General features: G+C 59.9%; 2 protein-coding genes across 3 annotated transcripts in view; one reads left to right on the top strand and one right to left on the bottom strand.

Annotated features, from left to right (window-relative positions):
• Positions 1–240: 240 nt before the first annotated feature.
• Positions 241–5,898, top strand: HSD11B2 (hydroxysteroid 11-beta dehydrogenase 2). The gene is made up of 5 exons (XM_026011672.2): positions 241–638; positions 3,998–4,210; positions 4,339–4,524; positions 4,635–4,772; positions 4,950–5,898. The coding sequence occupies exons 1-5, from the start codon at positions 374–376 to the stop codon at positions 5,363–5,365; spliced, it is 1,218 nt and encodes a 405-aa protein (XP_025867457.2). The 5' UTR covers positions 241–373; the 3' UTR covers positions 5,366–5,898.
• Positions 5,899–6,335: 437 nt separating this feature from the next.
• ATP6V0D1 (ATPase H+ transporting V0 subunit d1) overlaps positions 6,336–20,290 on the bottom strand; it is a 39,589-nt gene continuing 25,634 nt past the window's right edge. Inside the window, exons 3-8 of one of the 2 annotated variants that reach the window (XM_026011501.2) lie at positions 12,352–12,530; positions 10,899–10,978; positions 7,547–7,624; positions 7,226–7,402; positions 7,039–7,116; positions 6,336–6,942 (exon numbers count right to left, since the gene is read on the bottom strand). In XM_026011501.2, coding sequence (XP_025867286.2) covers positions 6,781–6,942; positions 7,039–7,116; positions 7,226–7,402; positions 7,547–7,624; positions 10,899–10,978; positions 12,352–12,530 — 754 coding nt within the window. In that variant the 3' untranslated portion in view covers positions 6,336–6,780. The remainder of the gene's footprint in view (positions 6,943–7,038; positions 7,117–7,225; positions 7,403–7,546; positions 7,625–10,898; positions 10,979–12,351; positions 12,531–20,290) is intronic. The other variant, XM_072731693.1, reaches the window with a different exon arrangement.

Genomic DNA, 20,290 nt, shown 5'->3' with positions numbered 1-20,290 from the left:
CGCGGCAAGGCGGCTCCTCCTCGAGCAGCAACTTTGAGACTTTGTTCCGGCTTCTTAGAAAGCAGATCTGGCCGTGGGGGCGGGGCGGAGGGGGGGCACCTGCCCGAAGGAGGGTGCGGGGTGAGAAGTGGAGGGAAGCCCCGCCCCCGCCCCGCCCCCGCCCCGCCCGCTCCCCCGCCCCCGGGGCTCTTTATAAGCTCGGCCCGAGGGCGAACGGAGAAAGCGAGTGTCCCTCCCGCCCTCGGCCGGTGTGTGCAGCGCCCCGCGCCCCGCGCCCCGCGCCCCGGCCCCTCGCCCCGCTCCCCGCTCCCCGCTCCCCAGCCCGGCCCCCGCCCCGCCCCGGCCCGGCCCGGCCCGGCCCGGCCCCGCCGCCATGGAGCGCTGGCCTTGGCCGTCGGGCGGCGCCTGGCTGCTCGTGGCGGCCCGCGCGCTGCTGCAGCTGCTGCGCGCGGACCTGCGTCTGGGCCGCCCGCTGCTGGCGGCGCTGGCGCTGCTGGCCGCGCTCGACTGGCTGTGCCAGCGCCTGCTGCCCCCGCCCGCCGCGCTCGCCGCGCTGGCCGCCGCCGGCTGGATGGCGCTGTCCCGCCTGGCGCGCCCGCCGCGCCTGCCCGTGGCCACTCGCGCGGTGCTCATCACCGGTGAGTGCGCGGAGCGCGGGGACTCCAGGCTCGAGGGCGGGACCAGACCGGAGGGTTCCCCGTGAGCCGCCGACGCCAGGCGGGACCCCCGGCGCAGGAGTGCGAGTGTCGCCCTCCCTTGGGTGCCGGGAGCGAGCCAAGTAGGAAGCGCACGGCACCTCCCAAGTCCGGGCTCACTACCTGCCGCCGGGGAGTGGCGGAGGGAGAACGAGGCTGGGAGCGGGCAGGTGCGCAGGGACGACGGCTGGCTGAGAAAGACGAGCCTCCGGAGTTCGGGGTTCATGGCGTGCCCCTTCCCAGGAGAGCAGTCTTTGGACGGGGGCGTGCTCTGAGGGACTCAGACGATGGTCACCCCTTGAAGGCGGCCTAACAAGCCCACGTGGGACGCTCCATCCCCTCTTTCCTGGGGCCACCGGAAGGCGCGTAGATGGGGAGTTGGGGCATTGACCCACCCCCCAAGTTGGCTGGGATCCTTGGACGCCAGAAAAGGTTGAGGTCACCATGACCGACAGCTGGGCATTCAGCTGCCTCTCAGAGCACGCCACCCACCCCCAAACTGCTGAGGTAGCCGTCCAGAGTCTGCAACCAGCACCCCACCCCACATTCCTCTCCTCCTGGTCTTCAGTGCCCAGGAAGGAGGTCCTGGAGAGCTGTACTCAGGTGCCTCTGGCCGCCTGGCGGAGTTCCCTTTGTCTGGAGCAGGGAATAAATCTGTCACCAGAAGGAGGGGAGGGGAGGGGGGGCCTGAGGCCCAGGCGGAAGTGGGGAGGGGGAGAAAGGCCAGGGGGCACCGGCTGTGCTGTGGGGGGAGGGGCAGTCTAGTTCTCCCCCACCCCGCCTGGCCTTGGACAGGTTCTCAGAGCTCTGCCTGGTGTTTGGGCCCTGGGCTGGGGGCTGCCTCCAGACTGGCTGCTCAGAGGCTGGGTCCAGTAGGGGGCTCCGTAGGATCGGATGGACCTGAGGGAACTTCCCACAGGCCATCCAGGAGCCGGGCCTCAGAGGATGAGTGAAGATAGGTGAAGTGTGGATGTAGAACAAAGGCTTGAGACAGAAGTGAGTGTGGCCTGGGTAGGGACAATCAGTAACCAGCCTGGCTGCTGGGACATGGTGGGACATGAGGTTGTTTCCTCAGAAGAGGCTTTGAATGCCAGGCAAGAAGCCAGACTGCTGAGATGAGGTGGGAATAAGGGTGGCCTGAGGGCTCTGGGGCTTCAGCAAGAGGGTGGAGCTAGAGCAGGGTTCAGGCCTGATGCATGGGACCTGAATTCAGTACAGTGTGAAGTTTTGGGGGATTGAGGAAGGAAAGATACAGACACCCCCCCTCCCCCGCCCCGGGATGAAGCAGCAACTAGGCTGTGAGCTCTGCTCCCAGGGACTGGACAGCCCCCCTCCTGCCTTCTAATTTGTGAGCTGCCTCCACAGGGCTCAGGGTATCTGCTGGTACTAGTGACCCAGTGGGCAGTCGGTCCTGATAGCTCCCCACAGGCCTTCAAGCTGCTGCTCTTACTGCTCCTTGCCTTGAGCCTGAGAAGGAGGGAAGAGGTGGGATGCCATCTGAGGTCTGGGCTCCTCCATCTCTGGCTGTAAAGCCCTGTGATGGGAGAGGGGAAGAGTGCTGCCCAGCCCACTTCAACTTCTCTGTGGTTTCCTCTTTCACCACCTGATTGCAAGACAAAGAGGTAACCAGGCCCTGACTCACCTGCCAGGAACAGTGTCGAGCCTGCCAGAGCTTCCACTCGCCCTTCCTGAGAATGCCCCTGAAAACCACTACCTGAGCTCCGGCCTGGGGTCAGAATTTGGGCTGAGTGCCTTGTGTGCACCTCTATGTATGATGGTGGCAGGGGGTCTCATGAGAGGCAACCCCTGTGTGAATATGCCAGCAGGCTGGAGGTATGTACAGGTGTCTGTGTGTGTCAGGTGAACAAGAGGGTATGCGAGGCATGGGTGACTGTTCGGACTGCACAGCTGAGGCTCTGGAAGGCCTCTGTTTTCCTTGTGAAGGGCCCGTCTGCTCTGGGAGGGAGCTTAGGCGAGTGGACACACATGTGCTCACTCGCCTCCCCAGTCAGACTTCCCCTGGAAGGACCGGTCAGCCCAGGGTTGTCTGCAGAACCCCAGCCACATAAAGCCCAGCTCACAGCCCCCTGCCCAGCTTTGTTCTCTGCCTCAGCAGAGGGCGGGGCTGAGGTGGGGAAGGCTTCCCAAGCGTCCAAAATTGGGAAAGCAGGGCTACTGTGAAACTTCTGTTTAGCAGGAGCACCAGGGAGGAAGGCTCTGGAAAGCCTCCTCCTTCATGGCCCTCTCCCTCCCCTTGTTGGCTGCCTAGGGAGCCAAGATCAGAATTTGAGGAACAATTGAGGAAGGGGGTTGCTGCTTATCAGACCCCCACTTAGACTTTGCCTGGTGGTTCCTCTCTCTACATACCAAAGACAGGAAATTAGGTCTCCAAAGTGGTAACTGACCTCAGGTCACACTTGCTGGGTGTGGGAAAGGATTCAAATGCAGGTCTGTTCTCTTCTCCATCCATCATCTCGTCTGTCCTAGGAGCAAGTGGTCAGGGCTCAGAGAATGCCCTACTGTTGCCACTGGTTGGAATTCCCAGAGCTGGGGTCAAGGGTGAGATGGGGATGGGCCTCTAGTTTTGCCTAGAGCTTAGAACAATAGTAGGGATGTTGACATGGAAGGGAAGTGGGGCTCAGCTTGTGGTGATGGGAGTAGAGGGCTTGGGCTTCATCCTGAGGACTGGCAGGGGGGGCCTTGGAAAGGTTTTCAGCCGCAGAGTGATACTGTCATTTTTGGAAAGATCCCTCTGGCTGCTTAGGTAGAGAATGCGTTCAAGGGGGCAAGATGGGATAGGACCAAGGAGGGGGCTGCTTCATAGTCCAGGTAAGAGGAAGAAGCCTGGGCAAGGGCAGCGAGAAAGGGAGGGAGGTGGTGCAGTAACACTGCACACGCAAGCTAAGCCCTGATAGCAGAGCAAGGACACCAGGGCTGAGACTGGGCCTCACACTGACCTCCAGGAGAGTCCTGGCCTTACTCTTTGCTGGCTAAGAGTCTTTGGGAAGCAGCTTCTCATTGCTAGGTCTCAGTGTCCTCTGTAAAGTGGGAAATGTAAGCCCCATTTGAGGTAGCTGTGAGGAGTCAGGGAGTTGACAGCCGTGAGAGAGCTGGTGCCCAGGTGCTCAGCCAGAGGGGCAAAGCCTGCAGAGGCAGACCTGGGAGAGGAGGGAGGCCTGCTGGCTGCTGGAAGATTGGATATCTAGGGGCCTGGATCCTGTGCGGACCCTGGGGATCCTTAGAGTTGACTCAGGCTGGACTGGGCCACAGTGGTAGTTCACTGGCTGCCCTGCCCTGGCCAGGCTGTGACTCTGGTTTTGGCAAGGAGACGGCCAAGAAGCTAGATGCCATGGGCTTCACGGTGCTGGCCACCGTGTTGGAGTTGGATGGCCCTGGTGCCCTAGAGCTGCGTGCCTGCTGTTCCCCTCGCCTAAGGCTGCTGCAGATGGACCTGACCAAGCCAGCAGACATCAGCCGAGCACTAGAGTTCACAAAGGCCCACACCAGCAGCACAGGTCAGTGGCCAGAGCTCCTCCAGGAGAGGGCGTGGCTGGTGGGAATGAATGGGCAGGGATTAGAGGTTTGCTGCTGGCCTGATCCAGCACTTCCTCCTCTCTTTCACCCACCTTCTCCATGCCCTCAGGCTTGTGGGGCCTGGTCAACAATGCAGGCCACAACGATGTAGTGGCCGATGTGGAGCTGTCCCCTGTGGCCACATTCCGCAGCTGCATGGAGGTGAATTTCTTCGGCGCGCTTGAGCTGACCAAGGGTCTCTTGCCACTGCTGCGCCGCTCTAGGGGTCGTATAGTGACTGTGGGCAGCCCAGCAGGTGAGTGCCCCTCCCCTCTGGAGTAGAAAAGGTGCTGCTGCAGAGCCTCGGGGAGGGATGCTAGAGCCTCTGGCCCAGGCTGAGCAGCCTCACTTCCAATCCATCCCCAGGAGACATGCCATACCCATGCTTGGCAGCCTATGGGACCTCCAAAGCGGCCATGGCGCTGCTCATGGACACATTCAGCTGTGAACTTCTGCCCTGGGGGGTCAAGGTCAGCGTCATCCAGCCTGGCTGCTTTAAGACAGGTGGGGGTCGGGCCTGGGATGGGGTGTGTGGTTGTGGTCTTGCCTGGGGTGGGATCTGGTCTGATGAATGGCCATGGCTCTGGCTGGAGGCAGGGAGTGGTTTGGGGGTAGATTTACCGGAGTCTGGATTTGGCTTCCCTAACTGACCTCACCCTGACCTTGCCACTCCTTCCCCAGAGTCCGTGCGGAATGTGGGACATTGGGAGCAGCGCAAGCAGCTGCTGCTGGCCAGCCTGCCCCGAGAGTTGCTCCAGGCCTACGGCGAAGACTACATTGAGCACTTACACGGGCAGTTCCTGCATTCACTGCGCCTCGCCCTGCCAGACCTCAGCCCAGTCGTAGATGCCATCACTGACGCGCTGCTGGCAGCTCAGCCGCGCCGTCGCTATTACCCAGGCCGTGGCCTGGGGCTCATGTACTTCATCCACTACTACCTGCCCGAGGGCCTGCGGCGCCGCTTCCTGCAGACCTTCTTCATCAATCACTGTCTGCCAAGAGCGCTGCGGCCTGGCCAGCCTGGCTCTACCCCAGCCCAGGAGGCAGCCCAGGACCCAGATCCAAACGAAGGCCCTTCCCCCATGGCAGCCCAATGAGCAGTGCCCACAGGTGGCCTAGCTGCACAGGAGGTCCCTTGAGCCCTTGGCCCTCCCCTGGGCATTGTGACCCTCCCCCCGCCAAGTCTGCCCTAGAGCCTGGCCTCAAGGACCCCAGCCCTACCCACTCGGTCAGTGCCCCAGGCCAGACCTCCAATAAACCTCCAGGCCTCTCAACTGCTTCATGAGCCCACACAGACCCTCCTGGGCACAAGGTTCCACCCCTGTAGCTTGGAGAACCCAGCTGGATGGGGAGTTCTGTGCAAGACTTAGCTGTAGCCTTTGACAGGATCCCGCAGACAGTGTCTCTGCAAACTAAGGAGTTACTGGGTGGGGTGGAGACCCCCCCTCAGGATTTTTTTGAGGCACCAGTGCCTCAGTGCTGCAATTCAAGGGTGAATCCTGTTTCTTGACTGGCTCAAGAATTCGGGCTCTGACCACCCACCCAAGCCCCCTAGCCACAGGGAGGCTGCATACCCCACTTGCCCGACTGCCACCTTTTAAATAAAGACAAATTTTTATTTCTCCTAGAATGCAGAGATGCTGTTTTGGGAGGGGGTGACTGCCTGGGTGATAGGCTGTGGCTGGGTGACAGATTAGGGACTGCCTGGGGAAGCCCCGGTGGTCAGCACAGGCTGAGACTCTGGGTGCAGGCTCTGTGGTTCACACCTAGTCCCCTTCATTTATTCACAGATTAGGGCTTCCTCCTAGTGAAATGGGGGTGGTGCCCCTGGCCAAGGGCATAGAGGGGCTCAATGAGGCAAACAGGGAGGCCTGGGGCCCTCCAGGGCCAGGACCCAGCTCCACGGCCCTGTCTGGGCCTCCAGTGACTTCCCTCATCCTGCAGAACCTGGCTGCACAGGGAGAGGGCCAGCGAAGGAGCTGGAAAGTTCGGGGTGGGGGGAGGGTTACCCAAGGGAAGTTGGACATCTGGGAGAGGTACTAGGGCACAAAGGAGACAGCAGACAGCTAGGCTTTGAGAGGGCAATTTATTGTCTTAGAGGGCACAGCTGAGGGATGGGGTTGTAGAGCTATTTCCCCTATGCCTCCAGGACACACACTCTCCTTCCCCTGGGCCACAGCTCTGGGGGCCACCCACAGACGGAAGAGGAGGCTCACGCTGCCCCAGGGGTTCTCAGGGAAGGACATAAAATGACCACATGCTTCTTAGACATGTCAGTGGCTGTAAACAGAGGGCTGAGGGGGCCTCCTTTTGGGGGAGAGGGGGTTGGTCCATCCTTGGTAGGGGGAGCAGGTGCCCAGCCCCTTTTCAGGCCCAAGAGCCATCTGAGAGAGGGTCAGGGAAACCAGTAGTCACTGGAACAATGTGCTACCCCCCGGGGCAGGCATGTGAACCATGGGCTTTGTCACAGCACACGCAGACACACACTTGTGGGGAGCCTTGGGCCAGAGCGCTAGAAGATGGGGATGTAGTTGTCGATCTTGGCGCGGTGACGCTGGGCAATGCACTCGGCGATCCATACAATGTTGCGACACTCTTGCTCCTTGAGCTTCACGAAGGCGTAGAAGATACCAAAGTGGAACTGGTTCAGGAAGGCCAGCTTGTTCAGTTTCACCTACAGACAGGCAGCATGGTGTGCAGGTGGCCGCGATGGCAGTCAGGCCTGGGCCACCAACCCTCCCCTACGATCGGCAGGTGAGCAATCCCTCACCTCATGCTCGAAGAATCGGTCCTCCAGGGTCTTGTCTCCAGGATTGCTGCCTGCACCCTCGAAAAGCAGCTTATATTCCTGGCCCGGGGGAGAGATGGAAAGCATGAGCATGAGGGTGCTGTTGGGTGAGGGGTGGGGATGCAGATGCCAGTATGCCTGCCCATTATCCTGTAGCCAGGGCACTCACCGGGTAGTAGTCGGCCACGTTCTTCACCTGCTCATAGTCATCGGCCCGAGCCAGCTGGGCCAGGCCTTCTGGATAGAGCCTTCCGCAGTGCGGAAAGAGCTTGGCACGGTCCTCCTTGGACAGCTCTGTGTCGAACGAGTTGATGGTGATGATGAAGGCTCGTCGGTCAGCTTCAAACTGTGGGGCCGGCACACAGGCAAGGTGGAGGGAGGCAGGAGGGAGGTGGAGGGGGGAAGGAGGCAGGTGCCAGTCAGCTGGCAGGGCTTTCCCCAGGTCGGGGCTACCAGGGACCGGCAGGTGTGAGGGTGGGCAGGCACTCACCTCCAGGATGGGGCACATGGCATCGGCCGTGGTCCCGCCCAGTAGGGTGCAGAACTTGTAGAAAGACTCCAGGTAGGCCTGTGCAGAGCATGGGGCTTGCTCAACCCAGGCAGGGAATTGGGGGATTTGCCAGGCCTCTTCTGCCCTCCCCAGTCCCTTGCATGGTAAGTCCAAGCATCACACCCATGGATTGGCCAGGGCAGCTCCCATGTCAGGGCCTCAGAAACATACACAAATTCCAACTGTTAATCGGTTGGCCTGCTGCCTCTCTGCACCAGGAGTGACAGAGCAATTTCTGGCTGACTGCTTCATGGTGTAGTACCCCCTCCACACCTCTCCACCATCATCCCACAGGACGCCAGGCTTAGACAGGGGCCCTGTCTGCCCCCAGCTGCCCTGCCTGCCCTTCCCCCAAACCTCCCCTCCTCAGCCTCAGAAAACCATGTGTTGATGGGCTTAGTGAAGGAAGGTTACTCCTGAGGGTTCACGGAGGTAGCCTGGACTGGGTGCCCGGGCTCCTCTTGGTAGCCCACCTCACAGAACACCCTCAGGTAGGTCCCAGGCATTGTGAAGCACAAAGCAAAATGTCAGCCCAGCTCCTGCTGAGCGACGGTTATTGTCTACACAGACCGAGCCCTGCAGTGCAACGGCTGGACACATGGACTGTGATGAGAATGAGCACTTCCTGTCCAGGCAAACTGGATCTCCTGGGCATGAGGAAAAGAGAGTTCAGCCCAGGCCCTAGTTCCCTCCCAGCACTCACTCATAAAACCAATCAGGGACATGTCAGGAGAGGGGGCATGGTCTTGCAGCCCCCCAGAGAGCTCCCTTCACTCAGATCCTCCTGGGTCCCTTCTGGTGGCATGGTCACAGGGACTCTGGCTCCACAGGCTAGAGATTATTCTGAAGGGTTGAGAGTGAGAGCTGGGAAGCCTGGAAAGCTTTCAGTACTGAGGTCTGCCCTCCAAGGTTCAGAGACTTTTCCATCCACCGCCAGCTGATCTGGGCCACAGGCTCTGCTGCTCCAAGGCAGTGAAATGAGTCCACAAGCAAAGGCAAAACAGCACTGGGCAGGCTGGGCTCGGGAGGAGGCCTGTGGGGACCACCAGGGCCACAGGAAACAGACATCTAGGACAGGGCAGGGAGCAAGAAGCTTGGAAGGAGAGAGTGGACTCCAGCACAGGAATCAGAGGGCTTGGATCAGAAACCTCTGCCAATCTTGCCATGGCTTAGTGGTAATCAGTCCCTCGATGACTGTCCCCAGCCACTTTCCTCCCCATGGCCAGCCAAGCTGGTTGTGCCCAAATCTCCAGGCCTCCCCCTGAGGGACCTTCCCTGCAGTTCCAATCTGTGGGGAAGTCCCCAGCCTTCACCGAGCTGTACCAGTCCCTAGAGAGGCTGACCCCAGGGTCGGGGGAGATGGTGGGACAGGCCCAGATTCTTCTGGAAGCTGGGCAGCTGAAGAAACTGGCAAGACCCCACAGGGACAGGTACCAAGGTTACCTCCCCCACCCTGTCCCCTGCAGCCTGCCAGTCCGTGGCTGCTGCGCAGCTGCCTACAGTTCCCACCTGCCAGGCCGTTGAGGGTCCGTCTAATCTCCCATCTGTGGCCACTGGGCTGGGACACTGCCTGACGAGCAGGCGGTCCTGGCACGATGCCCTCAGCCTTGGATCAGTGTTTATGAGCCAGTGCCTGAGCAGCCCTCACCAGTGACTCCAGCTAGAACCAGTCAGGCCTGGTGAGGGTGTGGGTGAGGCTGGGGGGACAGCCGCACCCCTCACCCGGTCTCAGGGCAGGGATCCCGGCAGCGGGCCATCTGGGCGGGCAGGAGCACTCAGATGGTGTGTGCACACACAGCCTCGGCTGACGGCCTGGCCTGCCTCCCTGTTAGCGGGGCAGATGAGAGCACGTGCTTTCCAAACACGCTGAGCCAGGTGTGATCCCAGTGCTTCTAGAGTCTAGCAAGTGGCTTCAGGCAACCTACCATGCTTCTCTGAGTCCTGTTTCCTCATGTCACCAGTGTGGATACCGATGCCCAGCTAGCTCCTAGGGCGGTCTTGACAATTAAAGAAGTTGGCCGCCTGCCTACCTTGCTCTCACCTCTCTGCTCTGTCCTCCGCCCTGTAGCCAGAGGGGGCTTTCTCTGCTGCAAACTTTGGCTGGCTGGCCCTGTCCACCGGATACAGTTCGAACTCGGTCCTGGCACGCTAGGCCCTGGGTGACTTGATCCTGTGCCTGCCTCTTTTTCCAGACCTGTGTCCTACTGTCCATCTGAAACCCGCACTTCCACAGCAAACTGCTTGCCACCTGGCCCATGTCCCATGCTTGCTTCTGCCTTTGCTGCTCCCTTGCCTACACGCCTGCAATCTACAAGCGGGCTCCTCATCTACCCACAGAGCTGCCCTTACACCCTAGCCCAGACTCCCAGAGAGAGACTGGAGGGCCTCAGCTCAGGCTGTGGCCAAGTGTTGGCCTCTTAGCTCCAACCCAGGCAGGAGAAGACCTTCACCGTAAAGATCCGACAGACAGGTGTTCTCAGGGTTAGGTCAGCAGAGCCCTCAGCCTGGGCTAGCCTCAGCCCCCACTTTGGAGCCTGCCCACTGCTAATCCATGTTCCTGGCTGCAACCCATCAGGGGTCTTGGCACCACTGCTCAGGGCTTCACTACGGCCAGAACCCAGACTGTCCCAAATGTCCTTCACTGGTCCCTGGCCAGCCCCCTGCCTTGGCTCTCAGCCCTGCTCTTAGCCTCCTTGGGCCAGGACAGTATGGACCCATGAATCCCAAACTCACTCTATCTCCAGGGGTCACCAACCTGTGCCATAGCCTGGAGGGAAGCAGAAGGTGTGTGGGGGATGAGGATGCTGGGACATGACACTGGTTCTAGGCCTGGGAACCCGAGAAGGACTTGGTGACCTGGCTACACCTGGCTGGGTACCCTCCTCCACCATAACCGAGCACACCATTGCCTCTGCTCAAATGCCTGTCCTGGCTGGCAACAGTCCAGGTGGGGTAACCCTGAAAGCTATGGCCTGGGTGGTGGCCCGTGACCCTCCTGGATGCAGGGGAGCAGCCATCTAGGAGCCAGCTCTGACAGGCCGAGCCGTGGGGCACCAGCCACTCCTGCTGATCTTATCAGGACCTGCTGCAGGCGCCACAAGGTGGAGAACCTGTTCCATGCAGCTTGCGCCCAGCTCGGGAGCCAGCAATAAGTGGATAAGCCCCCAGGATAGGAGCCTGGTGCACCACGTCCTGTCCCGGCACCCCACCTAACACACCAACCCACCACCCCGTGCCCCCCCCGCCCCCCCCCCCCCCACAGGCCCGGCCCTGCCCCTGGCGAGGGCACTACCTTGTAGAGTGTGTTGCGAATGATCTCGATGTTCATCTCATCAAGGTCCTGCTCTGAAATGCAGTCCTGGAAAAAGGCCGCTGGGGAAGAAAGACGTGGGGGTGAGGGTGGGAGACTGGATTCAGCCTAGGCAAGAGTCCAGCTGCTGTCTGGCCACCCTGCAGGCCACAGAGGGCTCCTGCCACAAGGCCCAACCGGCAAGGGGGGTGGGGGCCTCCCAACCCAGCCTGGGCGATTGCCTTGGAAGTGGCAGAAGCAATACTAGGGGCCATGTGCACTGACCTGAGCTTCTCCTGCATCCTTGCTCCTAAAACTGATTTATAAAGGAGGCGGCCAGCCATAACATGATCTAATCGCCTCTGGGGCAGACCCAACCTCAGTCCATGCCAAAGACAGACTTGCATAAGAGGCCATGACATCCTTCTTCCTTGAGGGGCAGCTGTGGATCTGGGGCCTGATGCCCACAGATCTGCAACGCCCAGAAGGGCCTGGGGCCCATGTTTGGAAAACTAGCCTCCTCCTCAAGACCAGGAACAAGCTGGGTGGGCATGGACCAATGACCCAGAGGGCCACTGCTGGGCTAAAAGTGGTGGCCAGAGCAGGATAGAGCCCCCTCCCCTGACAGGGGCCCTCAGACTCACTAGTCTGTCTCTTCTTTAAAGATGGAGAAACTGAGAAGCCACAAAGAGCCCAGAACTTGCTCAGAGCTACTGGAGGAGTATACAGCAGATATGCCCAGCAGGTAGGGCTCAGGCCATTCAGTATAGGAACAAGGGCAGCTTAGAACCCAGTGGTCTAACCCTGGAGGCTTCCTGGAGGTGGTGCCCTAGGGACTAGGACTGTGGCTATGAGGGCACTAGCTGGTGACAGCCTTAGTGCCTTCTCTCTAGCCTCCAAGACAGGCAGGAGCCAGCACTGCCTAGGTGGGGCCCTGCAGGAAGCTCCCAGTTCCCCTTCCTTTCTTGGCCTCTGACACGAACCCTGCATCCTGCCGGACACTGCCTGACCTGGCCCCTGGGACCTGCTCTGTGGAGGCGAGTGAAGCTGAAGCTATTTGCTTCCCTCTTCTGCCTCACAGGCAGCCAGCCACTCTGGCCCAGCTTGGGGCCACGATCATTCAAGCTCCCAAGACTCTGAGGGACCCCGGCCTCTCCCCTCTGCATGAGCTCAGCCATCCTCTGCATTCTGAGAAATTGGCCAGTTTCACAAAGCTACATGCTCCGAGTCAGGCCCTGGGGGTGGCCTGCCTGGCCCAGTAAAAGCAACAGAAAAGGAGCAGAAGGCAGGGTGAGAGAATGAGCGGGAGGTCAAGGACAAGATAAAGGTAAGCAGCAGGTGGCAGGCCTCCCTTTCTGGCTCAGCATCACCCCCACCCCCCACCCTCCACCCAGGGTTCCGCAAACCCACCCGGAGGCGCTGCCCACCTCTTCCTCCCTCCGCCCCAGTGGCTCACCCAGGGGCGTGTCCACCAGAATGGCATTGTAGAGCTCGGCAGGTGTCTGCGCGATGTTCACAGCTTCCATCTGCTCAAAGCTGCCTAGTGGGTGGCACTTGGGCACAAGCTCGGCGATAGAGCGCTGGTGCAGCGTGCCCGTGATGAGCAGGATGACATTGTCGATCATGTAGCTGTAACTGTGGGAGGCACACGGCAGCAAGGAAGCCCGTCAGGGAGGGGGGATTGGCAAGTCCTAGTCCAGCACTGTGCCCCCACTGCCCCCACTCTGCACAGGCCACCGGCCCCTCAACAGTGATGCCACCTCGAGGGTGCTGCAGGCCAGCACCGCTGGCTCACCTCCCTGCCCCGGTGCACCCCTACTCCAGAGCCAGGAGTCGGGGACACAAGGCCCCTCCCTTGGGGTGTGGCATAGATTCACGCCCTCGAGTATCCTGGAACAGGTAACTGCCCCACAGTGTGAACAGTTCCAGCAGGGCGCAAGGAGGGAGATGGAAGGCCAGCTTGGGGGATGAAAGAACTGGGAGATGAAAGTGTGTTCCAGGAAGAGGGAACAGTGTGTGCAAAGGCCTGAAGGCATTCACTGAGTGTCTGCCGCATTCGAGGAACTGAGCACAGCTCGGGGCTGGCAGAGGGAGGGAACCAGGGCAGAGCTGCCAGCAGGCTGGGGCCTGGGACTCCACGCCAGGCCGAGGGGCCTGGCTGCACTCGGAGCACTGGGGATACAGGAGCAGGCCGCAAGCAAGGAGAGCCACGGTCCCGTTAGGGTCAGTCTGGCTGCTGGGTGAGGAAGGCTGGGGTTGGGGGATGACAAGGTGAGGAAAGGTTGAGGAACAGGGTGGGGAGAAACCAGAGGTGGGAAGGCCAGAGAGGAGCCAGTGGGAGGCCCCCGGAGCCAGGCCCCAGGTCAGGCAGAGATGGAACAGGTGGATTGCTGGCCTGTGCAGCCCCACTCCAAAGGCAGAGCACTGCCTCCTCCCCAGGGCCGGAGGCCTAGGCCAGGTGTCCACCCAGGAGACCTGGAGGCCACCAGGGGCCCAGAGGCGGGGCTCTGGTCTTCCCTGGCTGGGGCGCCCCTGGCTCCCGGCTGGATAGCGTCTGGGCAGCAGGGGGGGCTGTGGAGCTAGGGAGGGTGGGGCTGCCCATCCAACTGGGCAAGGGGCAAGCTCTGCCCGGACTTTTGCGACGATGCCACAAAGGAGCTGAGGCAGCCATGGAGTCACCTGCGTGGGGATGGGGTAAAGACGGGGAAGGCCCCAGGCACAGTCAGGTGGCAGTAACCACAACATTCCTGCGGCCTGTCACCAGGATGATCGCAGGGTACTAGGGGATGGAGGAGGCCTGGGGGCTTGGGGAGAGGGGCACCACTGAAGGGTCAGGTTCTAAATGGGCACTGAGTACAGGCCTTGCCCTAGCTTGTGGGTGGCCCCAGGCAGGCCCTGGTCCTGAGAAAGTACTTTGCGCCCCAAAGGCTGAAGCTGTCCACAGAAGACCCCTGGTGGGCAGTGGACCTAAATACCAAGAGAAGGAAAGGAAAGGGGTGGCCCAGCCTCAACCCAGAGGACCAGCCATGGGGCGAGCTCCCACAAGGCCCTCCAGGAAGGCGGCAGGAGGAAGAAGCCACAGCTCCTGTCCTGGCCTGACCCCCCATCCCCCTGCTCCCTGCACCCTCCCCCAGCTCCCACCCAGCCCAGCGCCCTGCTGTGACCTCTGCTCTCCTGGGCTTGGGGCCAGGCAGCTGCCCTCTCTCCGCCCCCAAACTGGCTGGGTCAGCGACAGGATGTGCACTGAGAAGAGACAGCCCCCCCCCCCCCCCGCCCGCCGCCGCCCGCCCCCTCTCAAACTGAGCTTCAGGCAGGGCCCATTCGTAGCTGCAAGCCAAGGAGCCCAAATGGCCAGCCTTCTGCCCCTGACCTGACAGAGCTGGCAAAGCAGAGGAACCTCAGAGAACACTCGCTAGAGCTCTGTGCCTTGGCTTCCAGCCCAAGCCTGCATCCCCTCCACCCTGAACAACATCCCTCGTTCCCAGTGCCTCCAGAATCTCATGTACCACAGTAACAGGACTACACGTCACCTCCCGCAGCCCTCTACCTGCACCCCATCCAGCCCCACTCCAGTCGTCCTGTTCCCGGAGACAGCCACAAAGACCCCTGCCCCCTGCCCTGAGGATGCTCTTCTACGTTCTCACAACCCTTTGGACAGGGACAGGGAGGAGAACATACCTCTCAGGCCGATATTATTCTATTGATCCCACAACCACCAGCATTATCAGCCCCATTGTCCCAAGATGTGAGAGACAGCATAGGCACTCAGCCCTGTTACACCATTGGGTAGATGAGCTCTGTGTCCCCATTTCCAGGGTCCCCACGCCCTGGCACCACACTCCCCATCAAGCCTTGTCCTCTCAGAGGATCCCCACAAACCAATTTCCTTTCTGTAAAACTCCCCACTCCTTGTGTCCACAACTCAGGGTATCTGTTTATGCTGGGGATGGGCTGGGGTCAGGGTGCAAGGGAGGCGCTGGGACTCCTCAGAGTCCTGGCCTGGACTCAGAGAAGAGCCCTGTGGGAACTCTACTGTCTGGTTTTGCTGTTACCCCTTCAATGATGTGGAACAGGCCAGCTATGATTCACTTTTCAGCCCGGACAGCAGTTGTGGGGGCCAGTGGTAGCACCCGCTAGCTACCCCCAGCCTCTTCTGCTAGAACTCAGCTTAATGCTGAGCCAATTAAGGGCCACTTATGATGACATATCCCCAGCCCCTTCCAGGGCCCCATTCTAACCCTGGCTAGGCCAGCCTTGGATAATCCTGTGCCAGGCCCGGCTCTTCCCTCTCCCTGAGTCAACTACAAGGTTGCTGCAGAAGCAGCCCCTGTTTTTCTCCCCTGCCCAATGAGAGCCAGAATCGTCTTTCCTGGGAGAAAGGAGGCAGCGCAGGCCTGGCAGAGATGATGCTGGCTAGGCTGTTTGCTTCTCCCCCAAGGCCAAGGCCTTCAGCAGGCAGGGAAATCCTCCTCCTCCTCGCCTGGCTTCAGCAGCTGTCTCCCTGCCCCCAGAAAGCCACTCCACCAGTCCTCCCCTCATTTGGCCTCAATAGGAGAGAATGAGGTTCCAGCTGGTCAGCATCTCCCTTCAGAGGAAGACAGCTGGGGAGTGGACAGGCGGCTGCCCGCCAGGCCAAAGAGGCCCTCGTGGGGTGGGAGTAGGGAGTCTGTATTCCTCTGCCCAGAGGCCCTCCCTCACCCTGAGCCTTCAAGACTCAGCTTGGGCCCACAGAAGTCTCAGGCTGGGGTTTAGGAAGCCCCTTCTTCCAAGAAGTCTTCAGAGCCCCTAGCCAAGCCCTGTCCCTCTGCTGTGCCCTTTGGCGCCACCTGCTGGAAAAGCATGGCTTGCTTCCATGTTCTCATCTTGGCCCTGGGGGCTGGCCTGGCCCTGGTGAGGAGGCCATGAGGACTGTCCATCCGACAGCCCCCAGCAGAGGCTGCTCATAAACAGTATTTGTGCTCAATCCTATCAGAGTCCTGCAGAGCTCTGCTCAGGGCAGAAAGTGAACAGAGATATCAAGCGATGGTCTACCTGGCAAGCCTCAGTTTCCCCTCTGCAATCAGGATAACTGAAGTGCAGCCCACAGCAAAGCTAGTGAGACCCTGACCTTATCATTAAAATCCTGCTGCTACCCAGAGGCCCAGCTAGGTCTTCCCACTTGACCTAAGCCTTCTGGGCCTTGGAAGAGCTCCTGTGTGTGTTCTCCCACGGTCTCCAGAAAAGAGTATCACTGCTGGCTGTCCCTCCAGGCAGGAGCCAGGTCTAATCCAGGACCCAGAAACCATGGCAGGTCTAGAGCTGTAGCCTGTACAGACCCTCCTGGGACCCAAAAGTGGTCATAGAAAGGGGGGGTTAGAGAGCCAGGATAGGGAGGCCTGGGTAACCTGATGCCTCTGTGGCCCGTAGTGCAAAAAGTTCTGGGGAGAATGGCAGCTATGCTAAAAGGCCCGCTGAGCACTTGAGACCACTGTCCTGGGACAGAGCCTCCTTCCAGCTTCCCACTCCAGGCTGCTGGCACTGAGATCTCTGGTACCTAGGAAAGATTGGACTTCATGTCTCCCAGATGGTGCAGCTTACCATGCCCAGGCTCTGCCAACGGGTAACTGGCTGCTGCTCACTGGGGATGGCACCCTCCAGGGAGGCTACTCACCTAAAGACAAAGGCCCCTGGGGCCCACATGAGACTCCCCAGAGACCAGACTCACATCCTATAAGCAAGTCTCCCAGCTTCCCGTTCAGGGCCTACTATCTTGTGGGAAGCCATCATGGAATGGCTTAGATCAAGATCCCCCTCCAATGCCAAGAAACAGAGGCTCCATCTCAAATCACAGAGCAGTTAATGGCGAGGCTTGGAAGGAACCCTTGGTACAGTGACATATTACATTTACTGCCATGAAAATGAGCTAAATCAAGACTACGTGATTGATGACAGCCTACTTCATGGATTCTTGCTCACTCGAGGCCTGTCTGCTTCCACACCAGGCAGCTGCCTCTGATCTCACCACCCACTTTCCTGAGCAGCCTCCCTAACCCCATCTGATCCAGGAGTCCTCTTAATGCTGGGAAGCCTCCTGTGACCCTGGATCCATTTGTAGCAGCTGCCCACAGGCTTTCCAGGAGCCGTCTACACCACCACTGGCACCCATCCCATTACATTCAGATGTTCCCCCTCTGTCCTGGCACTGGTCTGAGCCCAGAGCTGATACTGGTCATGTATGTTGGCTGAAGGCTGGCTAGGATCAGTAAAACCACTGGACACTGTCTTTACCCACAGGAGGGCAGAAAAGGCCTTGGCCACCTTCTGTTCACACACCTTCAGGGACAAGGAACCCATCACCTCCGGGGGAATCCTGTTCCAGCCATCCGAGGGACAGCTCTGAAGGCAACCAAGAGACTCTGAGGGATGGAACTAAGTGGACCTCTGGGGGTAGTCCTAACCTCCACCCTGGCTGTGGGCAGCGATGGCAATGTTCCTTCAAATATTCACACTCAGGATGGGGGCACTTAGTGGACACCTCCCGTACCTGGGCTCACCACACTCTCCTCTCTGCTTACATCCCTAGGATTTGAGGCTCCATGCTCCAGCTGCTCAGGACATGTCTGGTTCCCTCAGTCCAGAAGCTCTCCTCCTCTAATTCTTCCTTTAAACACCATTCCTCTCAGCCACACAGCCACCTCCTCAAAGAAGCCAGGTGTGCCCTGGACAGGCCCTGGCCCATCTTTCTGCAATGCTGTGGGATGACCCAAGAAGGAAGAGTAGTAGTGGAGGAGGTGGAGGAGGCAGGGAGGCAGTAGTTAAATGACAAAGATGCTGTGAGAGGGAGGAGACTCCTGGAAGGTGAGAGGGCCATGGATCCTGATGAGGCCTGGAGACCTTGTCACAAAGGTCAGTGGTAGCTTCAGTCAGGGCCTTGTGGTAGAGTGATGCAAGGACTGGGAGCAGACTGGAGACTCAAAGGATGGGCAGGGGTGGGGGTAAGAGTGAGAGAACAGACAGTGGGCATAAAGAGCTTAGGGCCCAGGAGATGGGTTGTTCACGGTGTGAGAGATTTGCGCTTGTCCAGATGCTGATGGGAAGAAACTGGAAGGGAAGGTGGTTGCACAGACAGGTGAGTATACGAGTGGCCACTCAGGGTCCAGGGAGTGGGGTGGGAAGACTTAGCACCTTGGCAGAAAGACCCAAGAGAAGATGGAGCCTCTGCCATCGGATCAGGGCTGGGGACACAGATGGGGTGATGGGAGGGGACTGGTTTCTACTGTCTTCGTGGAGGAGGAAGGTGGGCCATCTGTCCAGAGAAAAGGCTGGGGGCCGGGAGAGGGGTGGTGCTTAAGATGGTAAGGTGGTCTCCCAAGCTTGGTGGGGGGCTGCAGGGTGCTGGGTAGGGAGGGCAAGTGGTCGAAGGGGCAAATACAAGCAGAGGCCAGCTGTGCAGCGGAGCAGCACGTCCCACGGCAGGGATCACCGCCCAAGGCCGGCTTCCCCAGCTTTGCTCCAGGCTGTGGAAGTGGGGGAGGGCGCCTCCAGGCTGAAGGCTGCTGGGATTCCTCCAGGGCTGGGGGGCTGCCAGCCAGGGCGGGACTACAAGACGGGCGGCCAAGAGAGCTGCGGATGCTGGCAGAGGAGTGCTCAAATGATGGACCAGGGAACCTCAGCTGGGGAGGGAGGAAAAAGAAGACAGAAGGGGCAGCCGGGGAGGAAGCAAGTCCCAGTGTCCTGCTGAGTCCGGAACCCGCGTCCCACAAGGGACTGAGAGTGGGCTGGAGGGTCTGATGACTGTGGGTAGAGAGGGGGTGCCTGACTCAGCGATTCTGGGGTGGACCGGTTCCAGGAGTGACATGGCCTTGGGTAGCCATTGGAGGGGGCGGCTGCACTGGAGAGCAAAGGAGCGGGTCACTGGAGATGACGAGGTCATGGAACGAGCCGCCACAGGCTCAGACAGGCTGACACGTGGCTGCTGAGCTCTTCTCGAGTGAGGGCAGGAGTGAGGAGATAGGAAGACTTAAGCCACAATCACCCATGAATGGAAGGGGCGGGGAAGTGACAGCCTGCCACAGGATAGTGCTTGGCTGCTTTAAGCACGCTTGGTGCTTGCAGCCAACCTCCAGCAAAGAGCTGGCGGCTGTGCGGCCTCAGTCACGCTCAGAGCCTCTCCAGTTTCATGGCCTGGCAGGCTGAGACCAAGCCTCTAAGGGTACCGAGAAAGGCCAGGAGCTAGCTGCACAGGCAGGTGGCCAAGCGGGCAGTGGGATGGATGACAACTGCCCTCTGACCACTGGCATGGGTCAGGCCTCCTCTGGCCAGCCTAGCTGGCAAGGCCAGAACATTCAGGAAGCTGAAAGAGCCTTGTGCAAACAAGGTGAAGGCTGGGCTCTGGCAATAAATTCACTGCTTCCTGGTATGTCCCCAGCTCTGGCCTTGGGGCAAGGGATATGCAGGCCCAGGCCAGGAGTTGACTGACACATGGGACGCCTCGGCATTACCCCCAACTCAGCAGCACAAGACATGCCCCATCTCTGGCCTCCCGCTCCAGTAGGACTATGTTGTCTGTACCTTGACCGGAGCCAGGAAGGTGTAATTATAGGCCCGGCCAGGATACCAAGGAGGCCCCCAGAAAGGAGGCCTGTGGCCAGGAAAGAGACTGCTTCCCTGAGCCCTTCAGAGGTCCCAGCCTATGGCCTCTACCCAAGGATGGAGCCCTTCTGGCTGCAGCCCTTACTTGAGCAAGTGGATCTTGAGTAAGTGGCTGCTCCTTGCTAGGGGTAGGCATCAGGACAGGCAGGAAGCACCTAGCCAGGCAGGTGTGCCGGGTCCCAAGGAGGAGGGTGGGAGCACCAAAATCAGGGAATGGTAAAAGCTCGACAGTACCCAGTATACCTGGAAGTGCTTTCCCACAACACACTCTCACACTCCACTAGCACGGAGCACGCTCATTGAAGCTAGCCACCAATCACACCTCTGGGGCCATCTCTTTGTTTCCCAGGCTCTGGCTCATGGCTCCTGGGCTATGCTGACAGAGGGAGCCTCTCCATCTGTTTCCACAGGCATACCTGGCAAGCACAGGCTGCCTCATCAAAGTGGCCTCCCCTAGCCTGCGGGTCCTAGGGAACTTTCCTCTGCTCAACTTCTCCAGGATCTTAGTGGAGACAGGGCTACACCCAAGGGTTAGACAGTGGGGAAGCCAAGCATCATAAACACAGGGACCTGGGGAGTTGGGAAAGGCATTCAGGTGTGGAGCCTTCCCCCTTCTCCCTAAGGCCCAAGGCTGTGGACAGAGAAGATGGAGAACAGGCCTCAGCTCAGAAGGGCTGGATAGTCTGAATGGTCCATTCCAAGAACCTGGCTCTGCAGAGCTCTGCCCATCCCCTTACCCCTGACCCCAGGATGGAAAATGGAGA

This window comes from Vulpes vulpes, chromosome 12 (assembly GCF_048418805.1).
Source record: "Vulpes vulpes isolate BD-2025 chromosome 12, VulVul3, whole genome shotgun sequence".
Classification (NCBI taxonomy): domain Eukaryota; kingdom Metazoa; phylum Chordata; class Mammalia; order Carnivora; family Canidae; genus Vulpes; species Vulpes vulpes.
This window is presented reverse-complemented; position numbering and strand designations above follow the sequence as displayed.